General features: G+C 30.2%; 2 protein-coding genes across 4 annotated transcripts; one reads left to right on the top strand and one right to left on the bottom strand.

Moving 5' to 3' along the window:
* Positions 1-5,788: 5,788 nt before the first annotated feature.
* Positions 5,789-17,839, top strand: LOC148232317 (N-acetylneuraminate lyase). 3 transcript variants are annotated; one of them, XM_088193702.1, is made up of 7 exons: positions 5,789-6,054; positions 15,773-15,902; positions 15,981-16,126; positions 16,208-16,376; positions 16,496-16,641; positions 16,708-16,888; positions 17,645-17,839. In XM_088193702.1, the coding sequence occupies exons 1-7, from the start codon at positions 5,983-5,985 to the stop codon at positions 17,788-17,790; spliced, it is 990 nt and encodes a 329-aa protein (XP_088049828.1). In that variant the 5' UTR covers positions 5,789-5,982; the 3' UTR covers positions 17,791-17,839. The 3 variants fall into 3 exon arrangements, with proteins under 3 accessions (XP_088049828.1, XP_088049829.1, XP_088049830.1); XM_088193703.1 differs by lacking the exons at positions 15,773-15,902; positions 15,981-16,126; positions 16,208-16,376; ... (1 more) ...; positions 16,708-16,888; positions 17,645-17,839 and adding exons at positions 6,222-6,281; positions 6,354-6,533; positions 6,601-6,759; positions 9,048-10,891 and having other exon boundaries at positions 5,871-6,054; XM_088193704.1 differs by lacking the exons at positions 15,773-15,902; positions 15,981-16,126; positions 16,208-16,376; ... (1 more) ...; positions 16,708-16,888; positions 17,645-17,839 and adding exons at positions 6,139-6,281; positions 6,354-6,533; positions 6,601-6,759; positions 9,048-10,891 and having other exon boundaries at positions 5,873-6,054.
* Rab8 (RAS oncogene family member Rab8) lies at positions 17,801-25,760 on the bottom strand. Its single transcript, XM_088193705.1, has 5 exons — positions 25,553-25,760; positions 25,285-25,345; positions 22,049-22,253; positions 21,840-21,980; positions 17,801-19,750 (listed from the first exon to the last, which is right to left on the bottom strand). The coding sequence occupies exons 1-5, from the start codon at positions 25,674-25,676 to the stop codon at positions 19,640-19,642; spliced, it is 642 nt and encodes a 213-aa protein (XP_088049831.1). The 5' UTR covers positions 25,677-25,760; the 3' UTR covers positions 17,801-19,639.
* Positions 25,761-27,907: the final 2,147 nt, after the last annotated feature.

The following is a 27,907-nucleotide window of genomic DNA, read 5'->3' as shown; positions in this document are numbered from 1 at the left end:
ACTATACTATTTTGCAATTTATGATATTTTTTTAAATATATATTTGTTATATAGAAATTGTAAATTAATAAATTAATTTAATATTTTATTATTTTCTGAATACTTCTATCAAATTTAAAAATGTTTTATCAAAATTTAATAAAATATATTTATATATATATATACATATGTTGAAAATATTAGATATGTACTTTGTAAATAGGTTGTCCTATTATGTACATTTTCGTTTGCAATGTTTTTAATCAACAATGTAAATTTAATTTAAATTATTATTTTAATTTATTACGAAATGATTATTTTGTACACAAATTATAATTAATAAATCAGCATTTAGAACTTATTATTGTTCATATTACTCTTCACTATAATAGTCGATGCCTACAGACAAAATTATCCTTTATCTCTTTGTTCTGGGTTACGCAGCGCCAGTTGATGATGCCAAGAATTAAGAGGTATTTTTATACTCTGTCTAACCAATACAATCGCAATTTCACTGGGTTCCAATTACCCTCGAGCTTTTTCAGAGTAAACCGCTTTGCAGACTTCAAATCATATATGTAAAAAATATGTCCTGATAATGCCAGGTTCGCAATATAACTTATATAAGCTGTTATATTGATGCTATCAAACATCATCCTCGCAAATTACAAAACATCTATGATTCTATCAACGATTTCGACCATACATAACTAGTTGTGCAATAAAATGTATACCAGACAGATTCACAAAGTGTCTCGTTGACTATTAAAGTCGCACACCCCTTGGCACCAAAACCAGAAACTACCTAATATGATAAGGAAAAATGCATCGTTTTTTTCCATAACAATATTAATATGTCAGTTGTATGTTTAATGTATTACATAAATAAATTTCAGTGCTAATAAAAATAAAATATGAACATAACCAATTAAATATATACTGAACATTATTATTGCTTTTTTACACACACCTCACCTAGTAATAAATAAACAAAGGTCAATACTATCAATTCAACCATACAAAGTATCTAATTTATTGACATTGAATGTATTATATACTCTATGATACATTTTCAATAATGGATGGGTGGAGTTTTGGCTTTATCATTATTATTTTTTTGCAAACTACATAAATTGTATATATATACATTGAGAGAATCACTTATGACCGTTATTGTTCCGTAAAACTTTCTAGTATAAAATAGTGTGTTGTATATAATGATTATTATATTGTTTATTTTAATTATATTGCTGCAAATAGTTCATAATAATAATTATGAAAATATCTACAAAGAAGAAAATGTATGGAATGAATTAAATTTAAACATAACAGAGCTACTCAAGATAACTAAATATGGATGTGTAATTGAAAATAATATATCAAAAGATGAGTTGTTAATGTATAAGATGAAGGATTTTAAATCAATGTTAATGAACTACTTATATGATTTACCGCAAATTCCGATTACTGTGTCAACAACTAAAATGATTAGCTCCAATAAGAGGAATGCTAAAGTTAATGAATTAATATCTAAAAAGCAAATAATTTTCATAATATTTGCATCATTGGTTGAATTGAGTACATATTCAAATGAGACAAAGACAACTATATTTAACAAATCGCAAAGATCTTACTTTATCATATTCGTATTGAATGAAATACTTGATGGTGTAAATTGTTTAGACGAATTCTTTATAGATATATTCAAATATAGAATTGGTAAAGAATACCATCAAATTTGGTTAAATTTCGATTTAGTTGAAGTTTTAATAATATTTCCTAACTTGTGCAACCGTGAATTAATTACAAGATATGATATTGTAAGAACATTCAAAACTCTTAAATATGATGAAGGTGTGACAATCTTAACAAATGACACTGAAGTCTTAACTCACGAGTACAATGATTACAATCAAATGCCAATAAAGATCAACGTTTTTGAACGAATCCCAACATTGATGTATTCCATGCCTGTAAGCTCCAGAGAGGCATATGAAAAAGACGTTAAAGGATTTGGTAACATCGGTGGATTAGACGGATACGGTATTGTAAATATGGTTAAACGGTTAAATTTAAATGCGACCTTGTTGGAATCAAAGGACAATGGATATTACGGTTATAGAACACCTAACGGCTCGTTTAATGGGAGTATGGGTGATTTGATTAATCATAGAATGGACATTTCAATGAATATTCGCTTTCTAAAATTATACGACACTGATGAATATGATGCAATGGACCCCGTTTATTTTGACCAATTTTGCGCACTAACGCCAAAAGCTCTGTTGCTTCCTAAATGGTTGAACGTGTTCTTTGTCTTTAACAAATCTGTTTGGGGCTTAATATGTGTTACTATTTCGTTGTGCGCAATATTATGGTGGTTTATGAAGAGTAAATATTCAAAAACAAAAACATCATATACAGGATTTTTTCACTTACTGGATGTATTTCTACTAATGATATCGTATCCTTTAGTAGCGATACCAATAATTAACCATGAGAGGCTTTTGATCATTTCATGCTTCATTTTTAATTTGATACTGACAAACTTATTTCAGGTGTGTACATGTTTATTTATTGTATAAGGCACACATATTTGTACAAAAAGAATATGAATTATTATTATATTATTGTATCAGTAGTTACAAATATGTATTTTACACATCTAATAATAATAAATTTAGTTATTTTTGTATCTTTTAGGCATACCTCACAACAGCTTACAGCACAATAACGCACCTACCAGATATTAAAACATTAGAAGAATTAGACCAATCAGGATTGAGAATTGCTACAAAGAATGATGACATCTTCGGAATTAATGTTACCGGAGTAGCTAAACGTCTGTCAGATAAAATAGATTATAATCACCATGAGTCCATGGACACCGCTGCTGCTAAAAGACACGTTATAGTTGTGCAAGTAAAACTGGATGCTCAACTTTTAATAAGATTAAAATACAGCTATAGCGATGGTGAGCCGATGTTACACATTGTAGAAGAATGTCCTAGAAGTTACCATTCCTCTTACTTAACTTATAAAGGCTATCCATTTACTAATAGAATAAACAAATTTTTTCAAGCTACTGTGGAGGCAGGATTGAATTATAAATGGTATTACGACACTCAATTTTCTCTTTTATTGAAAATTCGTCAATCGGAGAGCGATAATGAAATAGCGAAGATGTTAACATTGAAAGATTTTCAAACAGCTTTCATATTGTTAATACACGGTCTTTTACTATCGATTGCTGTATTTTTTTGCGAACATTTATATATTAGATTAAGAAGAAGACTTGAAAGGAATAAATCTATAATAATTTGTAAAAAAAATCAAAAAAAATTTGAAGTTTTATAAAGTTGTAAAATTAAAAATAAAATATAAATAAAAGCACTGATATGAGAATTATATTAAAATATACTTCTAAATTCATGTGCCCTTTTTACCCACGATGACAACATATATATTATACATGATCTGTATTTACAATATCAATGCCTGTAGAAATAATAAAACAATTAAATAGATGCGGTACGTTTTATTATTTAATTACTTAATTGAACTATGTATATATTTCACTCATGAAAAACAAAATCATCTTTCTCTCTATAAAATATGTATGACCGCGTCCTTTCATATTGAACTTGCATTATCTCTAGTCTATAGTCCCTTCTTTCCCACCATATAGAACTTGATTTGTCAGGGTCTTATTATATTTAATAAATCGCTTCTTGCTTCACAACCTTCAAACAATTCATGCACGCAATGAATGAACATGAATGCTGGAAGTCAATCTCTATTTTGAACACTGAACTAATACAGTATGAATATAATACATTATGTTATGCTGCATTGTGTGCCAATGGTAAGATACAATTGGTCGACGTAATGTTAGTCTTAATCGATCTGGTGTTGATTTTTATCACTAATATAAAATTATATATTTATGAGACAAAAATTAGATCTTACTTAAGACGCCAGAGAATATAAACTACTTTATCTACACTATATGCTGCAACTAAGTAAGACTATCATTGTAACCAATGAAAACTTAATGACGAGAATATTAAAATAAATTAAATCCATTGAAAGTTTCCTAAATTTATTACCTAAATTGAAATAAAATTTATTAATAAAACAATATCTACTGTTAATCACATTGTTTTATGAGAGCCTATTTAGTTTAAAAGAAAAGTTTGTTTTAAACTATGTATCTTAAGATTGCCACAAATATGTTTGTGTTGTGGGGACCGATTTATATATGTATTTTTTTTATTATAGCCAAAACTTGGCGGCACTCCGGTAACGCTGCCGTGACGACAGCACGTTCTGTTGATTGACTTGAACGGATGAACAACGACCGGTGCTGCCTCGTGCACCGTTTATATTCCAATATTGTAACATTATATAATTCAATAAATACTACTGCAGCTGCTCAGTGCCGGTCCTAGGTTATTTGACGCCCCAGGCAAAAACTAAATTTGCACCCCCCCCCCTTCTATTAATACTTTAAAAACTCATTACATGAGCTCAAAAATAGAATTTAAATTAAAGTAATCTAATATTATATTTGAAACGATACTCTTTTTTGAGATTGTGGATATTTAAGAATTTGTAGTTTTATTTTCGTCGCGATTTCTTACGCGTGAAAAATCTAAAGAGTACACAGTAGGGTGTACCAAAAAACTAATCTTATGGTGAAACTCACAATGAGAAACATCAAAACCTTTGCGAACACTAAACAGCTTACGACAGGGTGATGCTCTAGCGTGCAATCTGTTCAGCATTGCCCTATAAAAAGTAATCCGAGATGCCAAACTGGATATAACCGGCAGTGTTTATAATAAATCGATACAAATCTTCGCCTGCGCTGATGACATAGATGGAAAATGGGGTTGAAGATCAATGAAACAAATACAAAATATGTCGGTTATGCCAAGTTAGAGGAGCCAGTGTCCTGAAAATCTCGAAATGAACGAGTACACTTTTGAGTGTGTCAGTGACTTCATGTACCTCGGAACCCTGTTAACAGCTACAAACGATGTCAGCAAGGTCAAGAGCGCCGTCGTTGTTCTCCTCTCCATACTGTTAATCTTTCAACAGCCCGACTTCGCGGCTTCCACCCTCTTGAATTTGTATCAAATAGAAATAATATATGTATGTTTTTATTGCTTCAGCGCGGCAAATAATATCAGATTATATTCTTCAACAATATTGTTTGATAATTTTAAGTGAATGTTGCGACTTTATTTGGTATCACAGCGCCCCACAACATCTAGCGCCCCAGGTGATCGCCTGTACTGCCTGCCCCTCGGGTCGGCCCTGACAGTGTTACCATAGTGCCGCCAGTTTTGGCCATAATAAAACACATCAGGCGCGGGCGGAGAGATAAGATCATGTGGTCAGCGGGACTGCGTGAGAGATAAGATCATGCGGTCAGCATTTGAAAAATTTTTGAATTGACATTTTTTTAGCTTCCGCAGCAACTTGTTCTCCTCAAACAAAAAATCCGAAATGTCTTTTGTTTTAGCTTCCGTAGCAATCTGTTCCCTTTATCTTTTTAAGGAGAAATTAATATGGGAGCTCAAAAAAATGGTCATTTTGGAATTTTTATTCAAGGAGGACAAAGAAAGACAACATTTTTTAAGAGTATATCTGGTCACCGTATACAAATACTAACCATTTAATATATGTACCTATATACTGACCATCTGATATTAAATACTGACTATTTAATATAAATATTGATCATCTAACATTAAATACTGCCCAAAAGCTTACTTGAATACTGACCTCATAAATATAGTCCATTCTTAATTCAATTTCTGTCAAAATGATCGTTGATCACTGCTGCATTTGTACAACTCATTTGACAGTTTGAAAGGTCACATTCCTTCACACTGGCAACACTCATCTGTCAAGTGCCTTGCCGGGGTACGTGCTGTTGTGTAATTTGAAAAGTAAATAAATTTACACATTGGACCTTAAATTGCCGAATGAACCATGGAAAATACGGATAAAACTATTACCGACAATATTATATCTACTCTTGAGCAAAATACCAGAGGAGTTCAGGTAAAGTTCATATTTGATTATCTCACAAACAATCTTAATGTTTCCCAATCGTTACGGATGAAATATCATCAATTCAATGAACAGCTTTTTACGTAATCAAAGCGATAATCACAAATCGATACGAATCTGACGAATTAAATAAATAAACAATACATACATATTTATAGATCGGAATATATACAATCGCCGGGATAGGATTGGCATACGCAATTCATATTGTTCGACCGGTGAGATTAGTTGTCATTATTTTTAACGTATTAAATGTGATGGCAGTATGATAACCACTTATTGATTCTTAGGTTAGTAAATTTTCCCGTGCTTACGATATACCGAAACATTTCTTAAAACACAAAGAACCTCTGAAAGGTCGCATAGTTGGTTACGAAAATACTACTACTTCGACCCGTTTACTGTTCGATCATGCTCCCCTTATTAAAATTCCACTATGGCATTCAAACAAAGCTCCAATGAAAGTTCAGGTGAGATATATACCGAAATATAAGTATCCAATTTTATGGTTGTGCTTATTGATTTGATTTATTGTAGGTGTGGGGTGTGAAACCGACTGGAGCTAATACATTCAGTTGGTTACAGTGCATAGCTGTTGGAAGTAAGGCAACGGTCATTCCTATTAAAAGTGAAAATGAAATTTTATCATCACAGATAACATTGCATTTACCGATCACAATGATTGTGAATAAAAATGTTAGTATTGAATAAAAATTCTGATGGCCTCAAGTGTAAATTTACTAACTCCATAATTGCTTACTTTGAACGTTGGGTTTAACACCAATAAGACATAATTTTCAGTCTGATTGTATTAATATGTACTGTACGAAAATATTTATAATGATTGAGATTCCACAGCTGGTTACGTGAGTTGAGATGAAAATATCATTTGTATTTCATAAGAGGAGGGGATTATTTTTAAAATTCTTAATCACATTTTTAGTGAGTTCATTCAATGTACAAAATCGCTAGCTAGAATTTTCTGGTCTGTATTGGCTAAGATGTGTCCGGTTTTTAACATTGAATTTTTTATTAGAAATTAGTTTGTGATATTTTTGAATAAATATTAAATAATTGAGTGGTGTGCATTTTTCATCCATATGAAAAGTCACTCTTTGCCCTAGATTATACCTAATACTCGCTGTTGTTTACACATTTATTTCCATAGCCTCATTGCAAACTTAATTGGAGTTATGTTTTTTTTTTTTTTTTTTTTTTATTAATTTATTTAGCTTAATAGCTAATCTTTACATCTAACAAATTTAGTAAACATATATAAAAATATATAAAAAATACATAACAGAAAGAAAAAATATACAATAATAAAGACTTAATATTATAATATTTTATTTCTATATGTACGAAGGTGTTTTTTTATTCCATTTATAAAACCCGTTATATTTTTGCTGTTTCGGATTTCTCTTGGAAGACTATTATATAAATTAAAACCTCCGTACATAATTCCCCTAGCCGTACTCGTTTTCTTATACTTAATTATTTTTAAATTTTCTCTATTTCTAGTATTATATTTATGTACATCTTTATTTCTTATTAAATACTTATTAAAATAGTGTGGTAACATATTATTTTCTAACTTATATATAAATACTAAAACATTCATACTCAATATTTCTTGAACATTCAACCATTCTAATCTATCAATCATACTTTTACAATTAGTTAATCTATTTTTATTTAAGATTACTCTCATTGCCCTATTTTGTAGTTTTTGCAACATTTGTTTATCTAATTTATTCATCATATTTAATAGTGTTGCACAATAATTAAAATGGGGCAATATTATACTATTGTAAATTAATTTTTTTGTATTTATACTTAATATATTTCTTAATCTAGATAATAAACCTATTTTTCTACTAATTTTTTTTAATATGTAATTACAATGTTCTTTAAAGTTTAATTTTGTATCAACAATTACTCCTAAATATTTTATATTATCCACTATTTCTATATTAGAGTTATTTATTACTATTTTGGTACTATCATCTAACACATTTTTATAATTAATAAACATACATTTAGTTTTATTCTCATTTAATTTAAGTACATTATTCTTTAACCATATCTCTAACACACCTAATTCATCATTCAAATTACTCACAACTTCTTCAATGTTATCACCCATGCAATAGATCAATGTGTCATCCGCAAATAGATGAACTTTACATTTTCTTACGTTATTAACTATATCATTTATATATAAAACAAACAACAATGGTCCCAATTTAGACCCTTGTGGTACTCCATAATACACTAACCTCTCTTCAGAACATACATTATTTATCTTAACTTTTTGTTTTCTTTTATATAAGTAATTATTAAACCATCTCAAAACTATATCACTTATACCTATACTCTCCAATTTCTTCAACATTATTTCTCTGTCTATTGTTTCGAAGGCTCTCTTGAAATCCAAGAAAACTGCTCCAATGATTTTGTTTGTATCCTTAGCCAACAGCCAATCATTTATCACTACTTGTAATGCAGTTTCAGTGGAATGCTTTTCTCTGAATCCCGATTGTTGTTCACATATTATGTTTTGAGAAGTAATAAATTCCTTTAATTGTTTGATTACTACTTCTTCTATTATTTTTTCTATACACGGTAGCATGTTGATTGGTCTCATTTCTTCAACTTTTTTACTATTTTTTATTTTAGGTATTATATATTTAGGTTATGACATAAACGCACTCCACCAGTAAATATAGCACAGTTCATACACACCGACTGCCCTTGGTTGTGACGTAGACGAGAGTCAGAAATACTCAGACACACTTGTTCATTGCCAAATCAACGCAGCATTATATTTTTTAAATTCAGGCGTACAAAATAACTACTTAAAAGTTTAAGGTGTGAGATTTTCGTAGCATATGTATTAAAATGGTGGAAGCAAAGTTACATTTATGGCCATCATATGAACAGTTCATAGAATTGCGTGTAATTTAAAAAACTTATTTCAACAGGCTGAAGAAATGAAAAAAAAGAAAAGAAACGTAAAGACTGAAGATGTCGATTTAGGAGAGCGCCTTGTAGAATTAGGATTGGGTCAAGTCATGAGCAATGTAGATAAATATTCTTCTGAAGACACTTGGTGGACGCCTTGGATTGTCAGCAGCAATTATTCGACGGTGCTACAACGAGCTCAATATAAAGCGATAGCTCATCGTTCTGGACATTGGCAAGAAGCAATTCCTCCTTCTCGTCTGAAACCAATATACGATTTGATTAAATCCATCAAATTTTCAAAATCAAAACCAAAGTCAAATTTAACACCAATCACTTAATTTCAACATTATCAATTTGTTTGTGTGATATTTACGTTTACTAGTTCTCGCACGAATTTGGAAGTACTTTAATTATTGAATTATTTTTATTTTTACATGATTTTAAAAAATTTACCTGCTGAATACAATTTATTGAAATTTATTCAACGAATGATTTTATTTTATATTTTTCTATCACTATATAAAAAAACTGTTCATATTATTTTATGGCTTATTGATTCCTGCTATTGTATAAATATTAAAAATAAAGTCTATTTCTTGTGTGAATAAATAAAATATGCTATTATTTCAATTCAGACCAATTGATGACAATAAACTCACAATTTAATGACAATATGTTGACATTGAATAAAAGTGGTTGATAAATTGTTAATAATGTTTGCATTTCTAAGAACTCGCTCCATTTCTTCTTATAGCGTTATTACATTTTATAACTAGCTTAAAAATGAAAGATACTTATTGTTATCAGGGGCCATTTTTTAATATTATTTTTGGCTCATGTTTTTCGTTTTTTATTTTTGTTTAAGATATTCAACTTAAAAGAATGTCTTCAACTTACCACGTACTGAAAAGATTCTTAAGACATTAATTTAAAAAAACCTAAGCCAAAAATAATTTTTAAAAAATGGCCTCTGATAAAAAGAAAGAACCAATAACAGGGCATGAAAAACCATTTTAAAATATGTGTGCTCAATGTTAAAAATTATAAAATAAATATGTACTTTATAAATATATTCCGAAAAATGTGACAATATTTAAAGTTATAAGCAAAATATTTACAAAAAAATGCATTTTTACTAAGGATCTGTTTGTTTTGCCAATTTTATACTTATTTTTATTTTTATATACAATAGCTTAGCATTTATTTTTCATTAAAAAAAAGCTAAATATTTTTATATTATAATGAGTCACTGGTAATTTAATAATAATATTCCAAAATGTACGAAACACAATGCCTGACATTCATTCTTATGTTTTTTATCTGATGAATATTTCTAATTTCTTAAAACGCCTAAATTGAAATAATTAGATATCAAATAAATATATATTGTGTAATTAGTGGTGAGATACACTAACAGAAAAGAAAGTTTCGATCTCGTATAGTGCGAATTTATGAGCACATAGCGTGAAACAGCGGCCGAAAAGTTTAGATTTTAGTATCTTTTATTTTTCATTAAAGTTAAATAAAAAAATCATTCATACTAATTTTATAATTACATTATTTTTCATGGCTTTGAACTCAGCCGACGTTATATATGATTTTGCTTTTTTATTAACATGTGCATATGTGATGTTCTCGCATTTAGCATTCTAGTGAAAAGTATTGAATTAGCAACTGCATATTATATATAAATAAAATATATTTAGCGTTCTTAACGGTGTGATAAAAAAATAATATTTATTTAATGTCGTAAAAACAAGCAAACAATGTTATCGCATATGATAACATTTACAGATAGCGTAACCCTCGGATCGTTGCATTTTATATTATGTATTTTTATTAATAAACTATTTTTCATGTTTGTTTTTTGTTATTTATTTATTAACTTTAATCTCAATATTTTTTAATGTATCTAATAAAGTTTTCTAATAGTTCATTCTTAGAGTATATATTTCTACATAAGGTGGGTGTAAATTTCAGTAAACCAATATAAAGGCTAATCTCACAATGTCACAAATACAGTAACAAAATGTTAGGAGTGAGGGATCGGATTACTCGACGTCCCCTTACCATACTTTTTACAGTTTCCTAAAGCTGCTAGGCGCAATCTCGTCTTCACCTTGTGAACTGATTAGAAGACTCCCTGTATCGATTGAGAAGACCTGGCTCCATATTTTAGCGAATCCTAAGGTCGGAATAGTGAAACTTATTAAGGTAACCCTTTTAACTTATTTACTGCGTTAAATATCTATACACTTCGATCCAAAATTTTAATTTAGTGGGTTGGCGGATATACTCCACGTGTAAAATAAAAAATTACCATTTACTAGAAAAACTCCAGATTTCAGTAAAAAGTTATAAAAATGTCATTTAGTGCTATGTTTTCTTTATATGTATTTTATTTAAAAAAGTAAGCTCCCGTATCAATTTCTTCTTAAAAAAGAAAACAGATTGCTACGGGAGCTTGAACAAAAATCATTTCGGATTTTTTGTTTGAGGACAAAAAAGAGCAATTCAAAACTTTTTCAAATTCTGACTGCATGCTTTTATCTCTCACTCACTCTCGTCACTTAACACACGAGCGATCGAGAAGGAAATTATCTCACCGCCCGCGCCTGATATATAAGTTTTATTATGGCCAAAACTTGGCAGCACTTTGGTAACACTGACGTGACGACGGCACATTCTGTTGGTTGACTTGAACGGATGAACAACGACCGGTGCTGACTCGTGCACCGTTTATATTCCAACTTGTAACATTATGTATTTCAATAAAAACTACTGCAGCTGATCAATCTGTGCCTAATTGCCATCCGCCCCCATTCGCATGCCAAAGTATTTTTTTTAATATTAAATATACTTTAAGATTAAGATAAAATAAGATGTTTATTTCATAAAAAAATATGTTTATTTCATTAATAATTATTATGGATTTATTAATACATTAAATCTCACCTTATCGAAGCAACATTAAAATATTTGAGGTTCAGTCATGCATGACCTTCATAAAAATTGGTTCCAACACCTACTATCAGGGCTGTAGCGTAATGTTATGTTTTTAATTTTACAACTTTTTAAAACATCAAATTATTTTTAATTTTTTTAACAAATGGTTATAGATTTATTCCTTTCAGGTCTTCTTCTTAATCTAATGTATATATGTTCGCAAAAAAATACAGCAATCGATAGTAAAAGACCGTGTATTAACAATATGAAAGCTGTTTGAAAATCTTTCAATGTTAACATCTTCGCTATTTCAATATCGCTCTCCGATTGGCGAATTTTCAATAAAAGAGAAAATTGAGTGTCGTAATACCACTTATAATTCAATCCTGCCTCCACAGTAGCTTGAAAAAATTTGTTTATTCTATTAGTAAATGGATAGCCTTTATAAGTTATGTAAGAGCAATGATAACTTCTAGGACATTCTTCTACAATGTGTAACATCGGCTCACCATCGCTATAGCTGTATTTTAGTCTTATTAAAAGTTGAGCATCCAGTTTTACTTGCACAACTACAACGTGTCTTTTAGCAGCAGCAGTGTCCATGGACTCATGGTGATTATAATCTATTTTATCTGACAGACGTTTTGCTACTCCGGTAACATTAATTCCGAAGATGTCATCATTCTTTGTAGCAATTCTCAATCCTGATTGGTCTAATTCTTCTAATGTTTTAATATCTGGTAGGTGCGTTATTGTGCTGTAAGCTGTTGTGAGGTATGCCTAAAAGATACAAAAATAACTAAATTATTATTATTAGATGTGTAAAATACATATTTTTAACTACTGATACTATAATATAATAATAATTCATATTCTTTTTGTATAAATATGTGTGCCTTATACAATAAATAAACATATACACACCTGAAATAAGTTTGTCAGTATCAAATTAAAAATTAAGCATGAAATGATCAAAAGCCTCTCATGGTTAATTATTGGTATCGCTACTAAAGGATACGATATCATTAGTAGAAATACATCCAGTAAGTGAAAAAATCCCGTATATGATGTTTTTGTTTTTGAATATTTACTCTTCATAAACCACCATAATATTGCGCACAACGAAATAGTAACACATATTAAGCCCCAAACAGATTTGTTAAAGACAAAGAACACATTCAACCATTTAGGAAGCAACAGAGCTTTTGGCGTTAATGCGCAAAATTGGTCAAAATAAACGGGGTCCATTGCATCATATTCATCAGTGTCGTATAATTTTAGAAAGCGAATATTCATTGAAATGTCCATTCTATGATTAAGCAAATCACCCATACTCCCATTAAAAGAGCCGTTAGATGTTCTATAACCATATGTTCCATTGTCCTTTGATTCCAACAAGGTTGCATTAAAATTTAACCGTTTAATCATATTTACAATACCGTATCCGTCTAATCCACCGATGTTACCAAATCCTTTAACGTCTTTTTCATATGCCTCTCTGGAGCTCACGGGCATGGAATACATTAATGTTGGGATTCGTTCAAAAACGTTGATCTTTATTGGCATTTGATTGTAATCATTGTACTCGTGAGTTAAAACTTCAGTGTCATTTGTTAAGATTGTCACACCTTCATCATATTTAAGAGTTTTGAATGTTCTTACAATATCATATCTTGTAATTAATTCACGGTCGCACAAGTTAGGAAATATTATTAAAACTTCAACTAAATCGAAGTTTAACCAAATTTGATGGTATTCTTTACCAATTCTATATTTGAATATATCTATAAAGAATTCGTCTAAACAATTTAGACCATCAAGTATTTCATTCAATACGAATATGATAAAGTAAGATCTTTGCGATTTGTTAAATATAGATGTCTTTGTATCATTTGAATATGTATTCAATTCAACCAATGATGCAAATATTAGGAAAATTATTTGCTTTTTAGATATTAATTCATTAACTTTAGCATTCCTCTTATTGGAGCTTATCATTTTAGTTGTTGACACAGTAATCGGAATTTGTTGTAAATCATATAAGTAGTTCATTAATAATGATTTAAAATCCTTCATTTTATACATTAACAACTCATCTTTTGATATATCATTTTCAATTACACATCCATATTTAGTTATCTTGAGCAGCTCTGTTATGTTTAAATTCAATTCATTCCATAAATTTTCTTCTTTATAGATATTTTCATATTTATTATTATGAACTATTTGCAGCAATATAATTGAAATAAACAATATAATAAACATTATTTACAATACAACACACTATTTTATACTAGAAAGTTTTACGGAACAATAATGGTCATAAGTGATTCTCTCAATGTGTATATATACAATTTATGAAATTTGTAAACAAAAAATAATGATAAAGCCAAAACTCCTCCCATCCATTATTGAAAATGTACCATAATGTATACATACAATGTCAATAAATTAGATACTTTGTATGGTTGAATTGATAGTGTTGACCTTTGTTTATTTATCGCTAGGTGAGGTGTGTGCACTACTATTATATTCATACTATATTATAATTGTAAAAAAACAATAATAATGTTCAGTATATATTTTATTGGTTAATTTCATATTTTGTTTTTATTAGCACTAAAATGTATTTATGTAATACATTAAACATACAACTGACATATTAATATTGTTATGAAAAAGAGCGATGCATTTTTTCCTTTCATCATATTAGGTAGTTTATGGTTTTTGTGCCAAGTGGTGTGTGACTTTAATAGTCAATGAGAGGCTTTGTGAATCTGTCTTGTATAAATTTTATTGCACAATTAGTTATGTATAGTCGATGTTGACGCCTCTCGAAATCGTTGAAAAAATCATAAATGTTTTGTAAATTGCAAGGATGATGTTTGATAGCATCAATATAACAGCTTATATAAATTGTATTGTGAACCTGGCATTATTAGGACATCTTTTTTACATGTATGATTTTAAGTATGCAAAGCGGCTTACCTTGAATAAGCTTGAGGGTAATTGGAACGCAGACAAATTTCGATTGTATTGGTTGGACATAGTATAAAAATACCTTTAAATTCTCAGCATCAGCAACTGGCGCTGCGTAACCCAGAACAAAGAGATAAGGAATAATCTTGTCTGTAGGCATCGACTATCATAGTGAAGAGTAATATGAACAATAATAAGTTCTAAATGTTGAAATGAAATGTAATGGTTTACATAAAATTAAAATAAACAATAATAATAATTATACAAAAGAAGATGGCAAAGTGAATATTCCTGAATGTTCTTTTTTAAAACTTATATTAAATGAAGAAGAATTTTCAAATTATGACAATGAAGATCAAATACCGCCAAAAAATATTTCAGTTGTATATTTATTTATCGTAGTTAATTACATGAGCCCATCAAAAACAAGTACCTTTTGTACCGTTTCAAATAGAATTGTTTAATGGGTTGTTGGTGTGAGAGTTTCAAGCGCATAAACGAGAAAAAATTTGGACCGCACATAAATTCGGTTTATTGCAAGAACAAAAGTTAAAATTGAGGACATGGTCATCAAAATTATTAGAAAAGGCATTACGGCCATAGTTCTTATTTGTGTATGTATACAAGTTAAATTGCTATGTTTCTGTGACATTAAAGATTCATGACATAAAATCTTTTACTTAAATAAATGTATTAATATACACGGGTCAAAAAGACCCCGATTTGTAATCATAATGTTACATTGAATTATTATTTAATCACTGCTATTATTAACGTGACTGTCGCCGATCATTACAGACATACATATATATTTTAGGAAAAAATGGAGTTCGTTGGTTTAATGCCTCCTGTTTTTACACCGTTCAAAGATGATTATTCAATAAATTTGAGCGTTATACCAAAATATGTTAACTATTTACAAGAACAAAATATCAAAGGCATTTTAGGTATGTATTACAAAATATTTATCAAACTCAAATAGCACTTCATATTTAATAAATCATATTACTCCATATTTAATATAGTTAACGGTACAAGTGGAGAAGGAATGTCAATGAGTGTTAAAGAAAGAAAATTGGTCGCAGAGACTTGGATTAAAGAAGCACATCGATGCAAAATGCACGTGATGATTCAAGTCGGAGGTGCTCCACTTCCGGACGTAATATCATTGGTATTCCAGATTGTTTTATTGAGACAAGAATCAATATCAAATATGTCAATTTTTAACTTTTTTTAAATGACATTTGTGTAGGCTAAACACGCTGAAGAAATAAAGGCAGACTCTATCCTGACGTTGCCGGATCTGTTCAATAAACCAACTTACGTTGAAGAGTTGATTACTTATTTGGGATTAATCAGCAATGCTGCTCCGAATACACCATTGTTGTATTACCACAATCCTGGATTCACCAATGTCGACTGTATTTACATTTCATTTTAATATTTAAACACCAAAAATTTTAAAATTATATATGCAATCATTTCACATATTTAAAAAAAAAATATTACAACCGAAACCTGATATCATTATGTATTGTAGTGAATATGCCTTTGCTCGTAAGCGAGGCCAAAAAAAGCATCAAGACATTCAAAGGTCTAAAATTCACTTCTACTGATCTAAAAGTAGGAGATGAGGTACTTGAAAAATGTGGAAGTGACTGTACAGTGTTTCTCGGCGCCGATCAGGTTATACAACTTTACATGATTTAAATTTAATAGTAAAGATTTATTATTTACGTTGATTGATTTTAGGTATTGGTAGCTGCTTTTACTCTTGGCTTTGATTCGAGTATCGGAACTACATTCAACATGATGTCAAACATCAGTTTTGAGATTTTGAAAATTTTCGAATCCGCATTTAACACTGATTTGACAAAAGCTCGTTTTCTGCAAAGGCAACTTAACGATGCCATCAACATAATTACATCATTCGGTAGTATTTTACATTTGATATTTATTGTGACAAAAAAAGGCAAACATAAAACTGTTTAAGTTAAGTCCTATTAACGTGTATTTTAGTCATGTTACTATTGTAATGGGCAAGGCAACTTCTGAAAAAATAACTAAACATCTTGTGAACTGATCTAGAAAAGTAAAATATATAATGAAAGGGTATTTAAAGCTAGACATTACAAGGCATTTTCAATAATAAAAAACACTTTACCATATAGTTTTACATATTCTTGTTATAAATAATATATTCGGCTCCCGTAGAAGATACTGTTGACATGTTCTTCACTTGCTAGTTTTGTGATTAGTTGTTCGTCGGGAAGGATATACAGGTACCTGTAAGAACACAGGATGTATCGGTTTGGTGTTTTTGTGGTATGGTTGTCAAGATTGTCATCTTATCGCTTATTTCACTTTATTTTAAAAACAAAAAATGTCTTCCACGTACACCAATAGTTTCGTCCTAATGGCTTTTGAATTTAGAGTCTGACCATTATCACAAAGAAATGTAGAATAAATCATTCGAAAACTGATTTTCAAACACTACCGAAGTTAGATGATAACAGATTTTGTAAGTTTTATTTATTATAAACCTTGCCATGATCTACAAGTTTTTTTTCACAAAATTATTAGTATTATTTAGCTCGATTCTCAGCAATCACGTTAATATAACAGTTTGAGCGACAACAAAAATTCTGTTTATTTCTAGTTATTTGACTATAACTAACAAATGTTACAGGTAAATGGGTGCCCACTATGAAAGCAGCAATGGAAATTTTGACAGGCATTCAAGTCGGACCTACCAGAGCACCAACAGCATATTTGACGGAAAATCAACGACATGAAATGAAGCAAAAACTTCAAAAACTATTTATCTCCAAATAAAACAATAATGTGCACATTATAAAACAGTATATTTTAATATTAAATACTTTACACATGTTTTATTTGTCACGCTGTGACACAAGTCTCAACTCGCAAGAATGTAATAGAATTCAAACAAACCAACATAGATTTTCATATACAACGTATATTTATTTAATATGTCAATGTACAATCACTGGTATATATATAAAATTGAAAATGGTATGAGTCCAAATAAATTTAAGACCTTTAAAATAAACACAAATCACCAAAGTTACGATGTGAATTTGTTGGAAAAATATATAACAAAAATTAAAGCTATTCACAACATACAACTGAACAACAAAAAATAATAAAATATGGATTTTTCAAATAGATTTTAAAAATGCACAACATAACCTAAGGTCCAACATAAAAAGATAAACAATATTTTAAAGAATTGTCGCCATTTTTCGTTACATATGTATATAATTTAAGCAACGGAAATTTAAAAATATGCACGTGTAGAATAAATGAAATGTTTTACATTATATCAGTGCCGTACGATTTATCTATGATTGTTTCAGTCAAAACTTCTTTTATAGACATTTCCCAAGTATAATCGTTAGTGATTATTAACTATAGGTTCACCTTTGCATCACATCTTTCACAACTGATATGTCATACGAAGAGAACAACAAATAGCAAAAGTAAATAATATCTTAAAGTTTATCAATATTAAAAAGTAAGTAAAAAATTATTGCAAAATAATCATAACTTGGATATACACTAGAAAATTACACCTTCAATGTTATAGTTAACATTTAAATTAAAATCTATGCGTATTTTTTTAATATAAATGCACCATTCATTGTATAATTTAAACTATATAGAAGTACCACTGTAAATTTGACAAATAGATATTTTCTTGTTTAATACACCAGTGACCCGTTTAAGATTAAGTTCACGCGTTCACTGTACAAGATTGAAAAATTGAGGGGCCTGAAAGCAAAGTACATATCATTTAATAATGCAATATTCTATACCGCACTTTATTAACGAAGAGATCTCATCTTCAAAGAATATGAAAAAATTTAGGTATAGCTGCCTGCATAAATGAAAATTTGTTGCTAAACTTTATACAAACGGTTCAATTTGTACAATGTGTTATCGCAATACAGACACACTATATCAATGTAAATATTTTTGACCTCAATCACATGGAGATTTCGCTGAACGTGTACCAAATATTATATTTATAAAACAACTGTCATAGTCGTTGCGTGTTTACCATGGCACTACTACTGTCTATATTATTTATTAAGTATATAATATATAAAATGCTACTAGACAAACGTCGCTACTTTTCAGATATAAATATTGTCAATTACATGTCCGTCGCTTTCAAACGTTTATGTATATATTAAGTACCCCACTTTAAGCACCGTAAAAATGAATTGTCAAATACAAAAATACGTCATCGTTTTTTTATTAACGAATGGCGCTCAAGTCTTTGTGTAATGTATTATATTATTGGTATGTAGATAATTGAATGAATAAATGTGTAAATCGACATTAAAAACTATCAATATATATCGAAAATCATAATACTGGTACATACAACTGGTATGAATGGATTGCAGTGTCTCGTCATACACTAACAGTAATCGCAAGTATTCGTTGCATATATATTTATATAATAAGATGACAGTTGAAATAATCACAGTTTCTCATTTATGCATATGTTTTAATGAATTTATTGGCTTGTAATGAACGCATTCATTGCACCAATAGAAAGGTTGTTAAAAAAATTATTAAGTCGATGCATGGCAGCGGCGCAACGACGCAAAGACGATCTATGTGATGGGATCTTGTTTTTGTGTAGTCGAGGTCAAAGTATTGAACATTTGTATATCCAGGAGGTGGAACGACGCGAAGGCTCCGCTCTGAGTTGTTGTGTTTGTCCAGCGTTATTTTTGACACCCGAAGGATTACTCGCGTCCTAGAAAAAATTTCAATTTAGTTCATGTTTATTTTTAACGAAGGCTCTTCAAAGGCAAAGATGTCATGTCAAACTCGAGCGTAAAATTTCACCACTTATGAAAAAAAAACAACCATATTCCAAGAGCTTTATGTGAATAATAAATATATGAACTGATTTTAGACAGTTCTGATATTATTTGGCGATCACATATGCAATGCCGAACAAAGATAGACTAAAATTAGAGGTATGGCGAGATAAGGTATGACTCATAAAAATTTTCGAAATTTGGGTTCTATGGATCCCCATGGAGCCTCTGAGCTACATCTATAAAGCTAGACCCCCATATACACAAGAAACCTGCGCCACTACATCATTCAGAGGATTGATGATGCTTAAAAATTTATTATTTTTTAAATCAGTAAAGTATCAAGCAGAACAAATTAAATTAGCTGCCATTTAAAAAAGCTAACTTATATAGCCGGGATATTTACTATTTTTCAAAAGTTTTATTGAAATCTTCATCTCATGATATATTATAACTATTTTATTACAAATAATCTTTAAAATGGAGGTTGGTTTTAGATCAAAGTAAGAGTGCTTTAATATTTTGAAAAATTGCACCACAATGGGAAATATTTACTACAAATATCTCAAAATGGTTCAAAAACCACCAATTTTACAGTGATTTTTAATTTCTATTTATTCTATTTCTTTATATGTTTATCTTTAAACACATCAAATTAAGTATTTCTGTAAATTTATGTTTTGTAATGATTGTTTTCTTTTTAAATATGGTCGTTAAGAATTATTAAATCTCAAAATGCCGCTTATTTGACATGGCTACCGTATTATCAACACTCAAAATATCATGCATATTTTAAGTAGTATATAATAAATATTTATTAGTAAAATACGATAATTATATGTTTCGTTCAGGGGCAGGCGGTGAGATTCTCGCGTATTAAGTAACGAGAGTGAATGAGAGATAAAGGCATGCTCTTATTGCTCACTCACTCTCGTCACTTAACACGCGAGCTATCAAGATGGAAAGAATCTCACCGCCCGCGCCTGGTTTTGCCTACTTAATATGAATTCTAAAAATATTTTTAACAAAAAGAAAAACAGCACTTTTAAGTAAAAGAATAGCATTATTTATATTAAATACACAGAATTCGTGAAAAAATTATAATAACGATTATAGTGAAATAGTCTAGCAAAAATTAGTAATTGAAATAAAATAAACCATTTCACACTAATAACACTGAATAAAAATATTAATATCTGTAACTTCTAAATTATTTCTTAGGTAAATTAAATATTAAAATACTACTTATTTTGGTAATTGTATTGTTATAATTACACAAACATAAAAATTTTCTATGTCTACGATTATTTAGAATAAGCATTGCCCGATTATTATATTTTCCGATAAGCTTCATAGCTACAACATTCATCGTATAATTTTTTAAATTAGGCGCCATTGATTCGCATCTATGAGCAATACAAAAATGGATCAAGTCATTTTCAATTTATTTTAATATTATATTAGATGTTTAAAGCTTCCTTAATGCAGCTAATTAGAGATTTATTTACAAAAATCTAATATGTTATAAATTTATTATTTTAATTTTACTATAACAATTTACGAATATCATATACATATATACAATTATATATGTGATAATAATAAAAAAAATACTTCATGAATTTACTTTTGTAATATTTTTCATTATATTAGTTTTTTGTGAAGATTATTAAGTACATATTTGAAAAACATGCATCAAATAAATAATAAGCAATAGAATTTACCTTCTGTTTACCGGTAGAAAGTCCAGCAAAATAAAAACAAATACATTAGTTAATAATAAAATATGGCATATTAGTATTATACATAAAAAGTGATATACAATTCTACACATAAGAGGAAAATGTAAAACAAAAATCCTGTACCAAAACCATTTTCCTTATTTAATTGCAGTTACAATTAAATCAAAACCACAATGATAACAAATTTACTTAAAATAAAGCCTTGTATAAAAGATTATTATTAAAAACCTACACCACAAATATTTTATATTATAAGATTAAAAAAAAAACAATATCTTACCAATTTCTTTTCCACTTTAGTTTTGATGTCTCTCGCCAATGTGAAAAATGCTTGTTCTACATTAGAGGCTAACTTGGCAGAAGTTTCGATAAACTTAATTCCGTATTCTAATGCCAACTGTTCGCCGCGTTCTTTAGATACCTAAAAATGATATTACACAAGTGTTAACATCGTTCGAAATTATTTTAAGTAATTTATTGTAAGCTCACTTGACGTTTATCGTTTAAGTCGTTCTTATTTCCGAGTAACATTTTTTCTACATCGGCACTGGCATTTTCCTCTATGTTGCGAATCCAATTTTTAATATTTTCAAAAGTTTTATCACTAGTTACATCATAGACGAGCATTATGCCCATGGCGCCACGGTAATAAGCCGTCGTGATTGTGCGGAAGCGCTCTTGTCCGGCCGTATCCCTGAAAATGATAAGAAAAATAGTGATAATACACACAGCACAGCAAGTGTATTTTTTAAAATCATTAGTACGTGATAGACATAAAATGTCAGATTTGTTATATAAAAGTAATATTATTTAACTCTTCGAATTTTGAATAAGGAAATTATCAACATGATTTTTTTCGTGTATTTTAGAGACTGACCAAAATTGCATTTTATATTTTCTTAGTATGTTACGAATGACATACATTTTGCACAATTCCTTCCTGAATATTTTGTTTGACTATTTTAAACTAAATTTCAATTTCATCAGAATTTAAATAGTGGATACAAAATAATTGATGAAAAAAGATGGGTTATTTTATTAAAGATAAATTTGGAAGCATGTAATTTATTTTTAACATTGCGATTTTAAATGTGTTCTATCAGCGAAATGATTAGAAAAAAACATGCATCACCAGCAGATATATCTTCATATCTAGCGTTGCTTCATTGTACTGTTAGTTTTACTCAATCAAACCATTTTATTTAGAAAAACGTTTAAAAATAAAATAATATTTAACCACGTTTCTATATCTTGAGTTACGGTATGGTTTGGTAAATATAAATATGCTGTATACAAAATACCAGCATTGACTCAATGGAAATACCAGTAATTCAGTTTGATTTATCTTTTTATATACTACGAACAATTTATTGTTACCAAACGGTTCCTAGCTATCCGCAATTGTGGTATTTTTGAACGGCTTTTGTTTTTAAATACAATCCAAAAAGGGATAATGCATAACTTTACCAGCACGCTAAACATAAAAAAGTAAATGCAGCACAAAGGTTTAGAAATATATGTATGACGATGTTTTTTGTATACAAAATAAATAGCGGGATGTTGAAATGCTATCTGTAGATCAAATGATATCTAACATTACATACTAGCTAATGGCAGTTCCCCTTCAAGATATTAGTTCCTAAGTGTACGCGCAAAGAGATCTGTGCAGTTTCTGAGAGATCTATGACAACAATGGCTTCCTACGAAGTACCGTACATCTAAATGTTTCTTTATGTTTGATGAGAAAACACGTTAACAAATAGAAAGCAAGTGCAAGGTTCTCGAAACGAAAACCTTGAAGATAAGGGTCATGTCTTCTTCAATCGATAACTAGTAACCAAAGGCACTAGTTGAATCAATGCGCACAATTTGAACTTGCATAAAATTAGGCATTAGTAATCCAACAGCTTAAAACAGCTACGATAATAAAAAAAACATTTGACGTTGACTTGTCCCATTTAATGCCAGATGATTTTGCTTTATATATGTGAAAACTGCCAAACGTTTTTAATAGAAAAAATCTTCTTTTACTATTTAAAAAAATGCATATATATATATTTTTTTTTTAATTAAAAAAAATCCAAATACTCTATTATGTGTATAATAATAAAAGGGGGTAATATTCATATTTTACAAAAATAGAACGGCACTTTTTCCCCACTCCGTTCATAATTAAATGTCAAAATTGCAAGAAATTGGCTGCAGTCATGTTGAAGAAGAATATAAAAAAATAAACAAAGAACGTTAGGAGCAATGGACTTCATTCTGTGAAGAATTAGAAATATTTAAATGGGCGATTTTAACCGAAATATCTACATGGTAAAAAATTCAAAATGTAATGGATGTATTGATTGAAAATGGATTTATTAATAGTAATTAATATACAACAGTATTTGATGAGTATTCATTTATATCTAACTACATTACACTGAAAAAAGTAACAGAATGAAACACTGGGAATGTTTCAACTGAAAGTCGTTGTTCAAACACTTTCGTATAATTATTGAATATATTTAGTCTACTCAAAATTTGTTTTTCAGAATAATGTAAGACCACATAAATTATTTATTTGCACGTGTTCGTTCCTGTTCTTTTCATTAATAAATAAAAACTATGAAGATATATGTATTTTGTTGAATACAAATACTATTACATAAAAATTAGTAATGTCCCGTTTTGAGGAAAAAAATAATTTATGCGTTATTTTTAATATACATATAACTTAAAAATGAGATGTTCCTGTTTTTAAGAAATATAAATAGTCATGCTAAGTATACACCTCATAACAATCTACAATCTATTATTAGTTGATGAAAGAAAAACTAATAGCTATTTTATCACTTCACAAAGAAACAAAATTTTTTTTTGAATTTGCCTAAATTTTACAAAACATTTTATATCTGAAATTGTTTATTTCAATAATATAAATAGTTTTATAAACATACTAATTATATATGTTACTGGTTTATAATCATTTGGATGTTTCCAATTTGTTACTAGCTACAATTTGATAAGAAAAATAAGAATATATAATAAAACATTGGTGGTTATTACTACTGGCGAAGTAATGAATATAATTTGTAAAAATGCGAGACATCTGCTTTGGGTAATATATCTAAATGATGACTAAAATGTGTAAATTAGTGAAAGATATACATCTCTTCGGTACTTGCTATTGTTTTACTTCATCTGGCATCCCATTTAAAAAAAATGGCCAGTGGCTACATGTTTTGTCACACATAAAAAAGAAATGTAGGGAACGTCATAAAATACATTAGACATGCCTAATATAGAACAAATGTATCCCTTTCATTTTGAAGAAGCTCACATATGACAAAAAAAATCGAATAAGTATAAATTTGTTTTAAAAGTGCAGGGCCGAAAAATCGGTCCATTGCAGTTTTGTATAAGTAGAGTGGGCCAGTTTTTCGGCTCTGACATTAAAATGATTAAACAGCAGAAACAATCCATCTGGCAATCTTTTTGTTGCGATAACAGAAATGGTTCATCAATAATGAAATAATATATAATATTGATTATTTTGTATTCTATAAAACAAACGCGCTAACGCAAGTTTTGCATAGCTTCATCTAAAGAGAGAGATTAAAATATGTGATGGGACTTATTTTAATTTATAAATTCAATTATTAACTGAGAAAAATGTATTCGAATTTGAAGGTTAAAAACAGTTAGTTGCCAAGTGATTATTTGTTTTGTATACATACCATATTTGTAGTTTGATTTTCTTTCCGTCTAAATCGATCGTCCTTATTTTAAAATCGATACCTGAATCGAAAAAGGCACGAATTATCATCATATATGTATTAGGGAAACATCAAAGGGAATATGTGAAAAACGACACCGTTGCCATGGAAGCAAACGCTTCGTCGCACAGCACAAAAGCCAACTTTAATTTGCGACCAAGACGATTAATTGGTGAGGTAATCGTGACGAATTAAGGATAATTAAGAAAAAGTCTGGGCGGGGTGTCACCGATAGTGGAGATGAAGGTGGTGTTGAAGGCGTCCTCGGAGAAGCGGAAGAGCAGGCAGGTCTTGCCCACGCCCGAGTCGCCGATCAGCAACAGCTTGAACAGGTAGTCGTAAGTCTTCGCCATCGCCAAAAAAACTCGCTACTTCGCGACTTGTATCGGACGGAGCGGCGACAGACGTAGCCCCAGTGCTGCCAACGCAGCGCACTTATCGTAGATATGGCCGCGATTATACACATTATTATCCAATTCAATTATTATTCAATTAATAAGAATCAAAACTATATTTTTTCTTATTCAAAGACAAATTAAATACTACATTCTTAATTTAAAAAAAAGTTGCATAAGAAAATTCGACGTTGCATCTGGGCAGAGCCGGTTATTAAGAGGCTGGTCACTCATATGCAAACAAATATTAGCTACATTTTTCCTCATTGTATATATAAAAGCCTAGAAAGATATTGTGTCACAAAATGATACAATAAATAAAATAAAATTGATTTATTATTATTTACCATTTACTGGGTCATAAAATTTGAAAATTGAGTTTTATGGCTACAACATAAAAAATCACATGCCTGCTATCTCACCAAACACAAAATTAAATAAATCACTTACATTTGTAATAACGTTGTATCTCAACTCTTTAAACCAAATCATCATCATCATCCAAGATCATTCTCCACCTCGCTCTATCCTAGGTAACGTGGTGCCAGTAACTGACGCTGAACGTTCCTTTAAGGCCTTTCCCTTTGCCGTGGATAGACAACGGCCGGTTTTGCCTCGTTCAGCGAACATTCATTGTAATAACATGTCACCATTCGTACAACAGAACATAAACAGTAAGATTTTAGCATGAATCACATTTTAATATATGTAGTACATGGCCCTTTCTGCCATTTTCGCATTTGTAGATGGCTTGCGGTCCTTGTACACGCTACATACTTTTAATTCGACTGAATTATTTAGTTTGGGGTTATACTGAACCTTTTCTTATTAAAATAATTGCTACCGTCTTTTTCCGAAAATAAGACATTGTCTTACTTTCTTTTTGGTCCGAAATATGAGCTAGGTCTTACTATCGGAGGAGGGCTTACTTTTCGCGTACAATAAGTAAATTTATATATTTTCGGTTAATATTTATTTTTATATAGGAATTTTACATTTATTTCAAATTTATTCGAATACAGTCATTTCATTTTCTTTTGGAACATCGTCATAACTAATCAAATTCTGAATTCCATCCTGAATTTCAATCAAGTCCGTTTTCTGCTGAATCATTGGTCCGAATCTCTCATGTCCTGCAATATAACTATCCTTAAATGAGTATTTATTGTCTAAGTAGCCTGTTCGAAGTGCATTGGAAACATGAATTCTTTACCCAATTCGCAACTTCTTGTAGACCTTCACAAAATTCCCACGTTGATTTCTCAAGTGTCTGGAGATAGGCAGTCATTCCCGCTGGAATCATAATTTTTATTTTCTTTGTCACGAATCGTGTGAAGTTTATGAGTTTGTATCAAAACTGAAATATATCCGTTTCTCATTTTTGTTGATAATTTTTTTTTTTTAATTTTTATATAAAAAAGTTTTTTTTTTTTTTAATGTGCGAAATAGCGAATTGTGCGAAAGTCGAAGGCCGCCTGTAAATAGTGTGACACTATCAATAATCGCCACATGCTGGCGTTCACCTTATTTTAACTAGGGCTTATTTTCGGGGGAGGGCTTATATTCCAAAAACTCCTGAAAATCACGCTAGGGCTTATTTTCGGAGGATGTCTTATTTTCGGAAAAAGACGGTACCTAAGGCTTAAGGCTGATTTACACTATGCCAGTCGGCGCGCCAGTCGAGGTTGCCAGTCACTGGATGCCAGCGGTTAGCACCGTGTAAACGCTTAACGCCAGTTACTGGAGAAGCCAATGCGCGACTAGCAGCGCCAGCAGAACAAATATTTTTGTTTTGCTGGCACGCCAGCTCCCCCTTCCACCACACTACCGTACTGGCGCAAGGTGAGTAGCGCTTTTTCGTAACAATAATTCTATCACTTAATGGTGCTGTGTAAACAGTAAGGCGCCAGTGGACTGGAATGCCAGTAAATTTCCAGCTGGCATGCCAACAACTGTAAGCGTGTAAATCAGCCCTGATTTACACGATGCCAGTCAGCGTGCCGGTTGAGGTTTCCAGTTACTGGATGCCAGCGACTAGCACTGTGTAAACGCTAACGCCAGTAGCTGACAGCGCCAGCAGAACAAATATTTTTGTTTTACTAGCACGCCAGCTCCCCACTCCACCACACTATCGTACTGGCGCAAGGTGAGTGGCGCTTTTCCCTTATAATAATTCCTTCAGTTGCTGG

This window comes from Plectrocnemia conspersa, unplaced genomic scaffold, assembly GCF_051122295.1.
Source record: "Plectrocnemia conspersa isolate PC_06_02 unplaced genomic scaffold, ASM5112229v1 ptg000009l, whole genome shotgun sequence".
Lineage (NCBI taxonomy): Eukaryota > Metazoa > Arthropoda > Insecta > Trichoptera > Polycentropodidae > Plectrocnemia > Plectrocnemia conspersa.
This window is presented reverse-complemented; position numbering and strand designations above follow the sequence as displayed.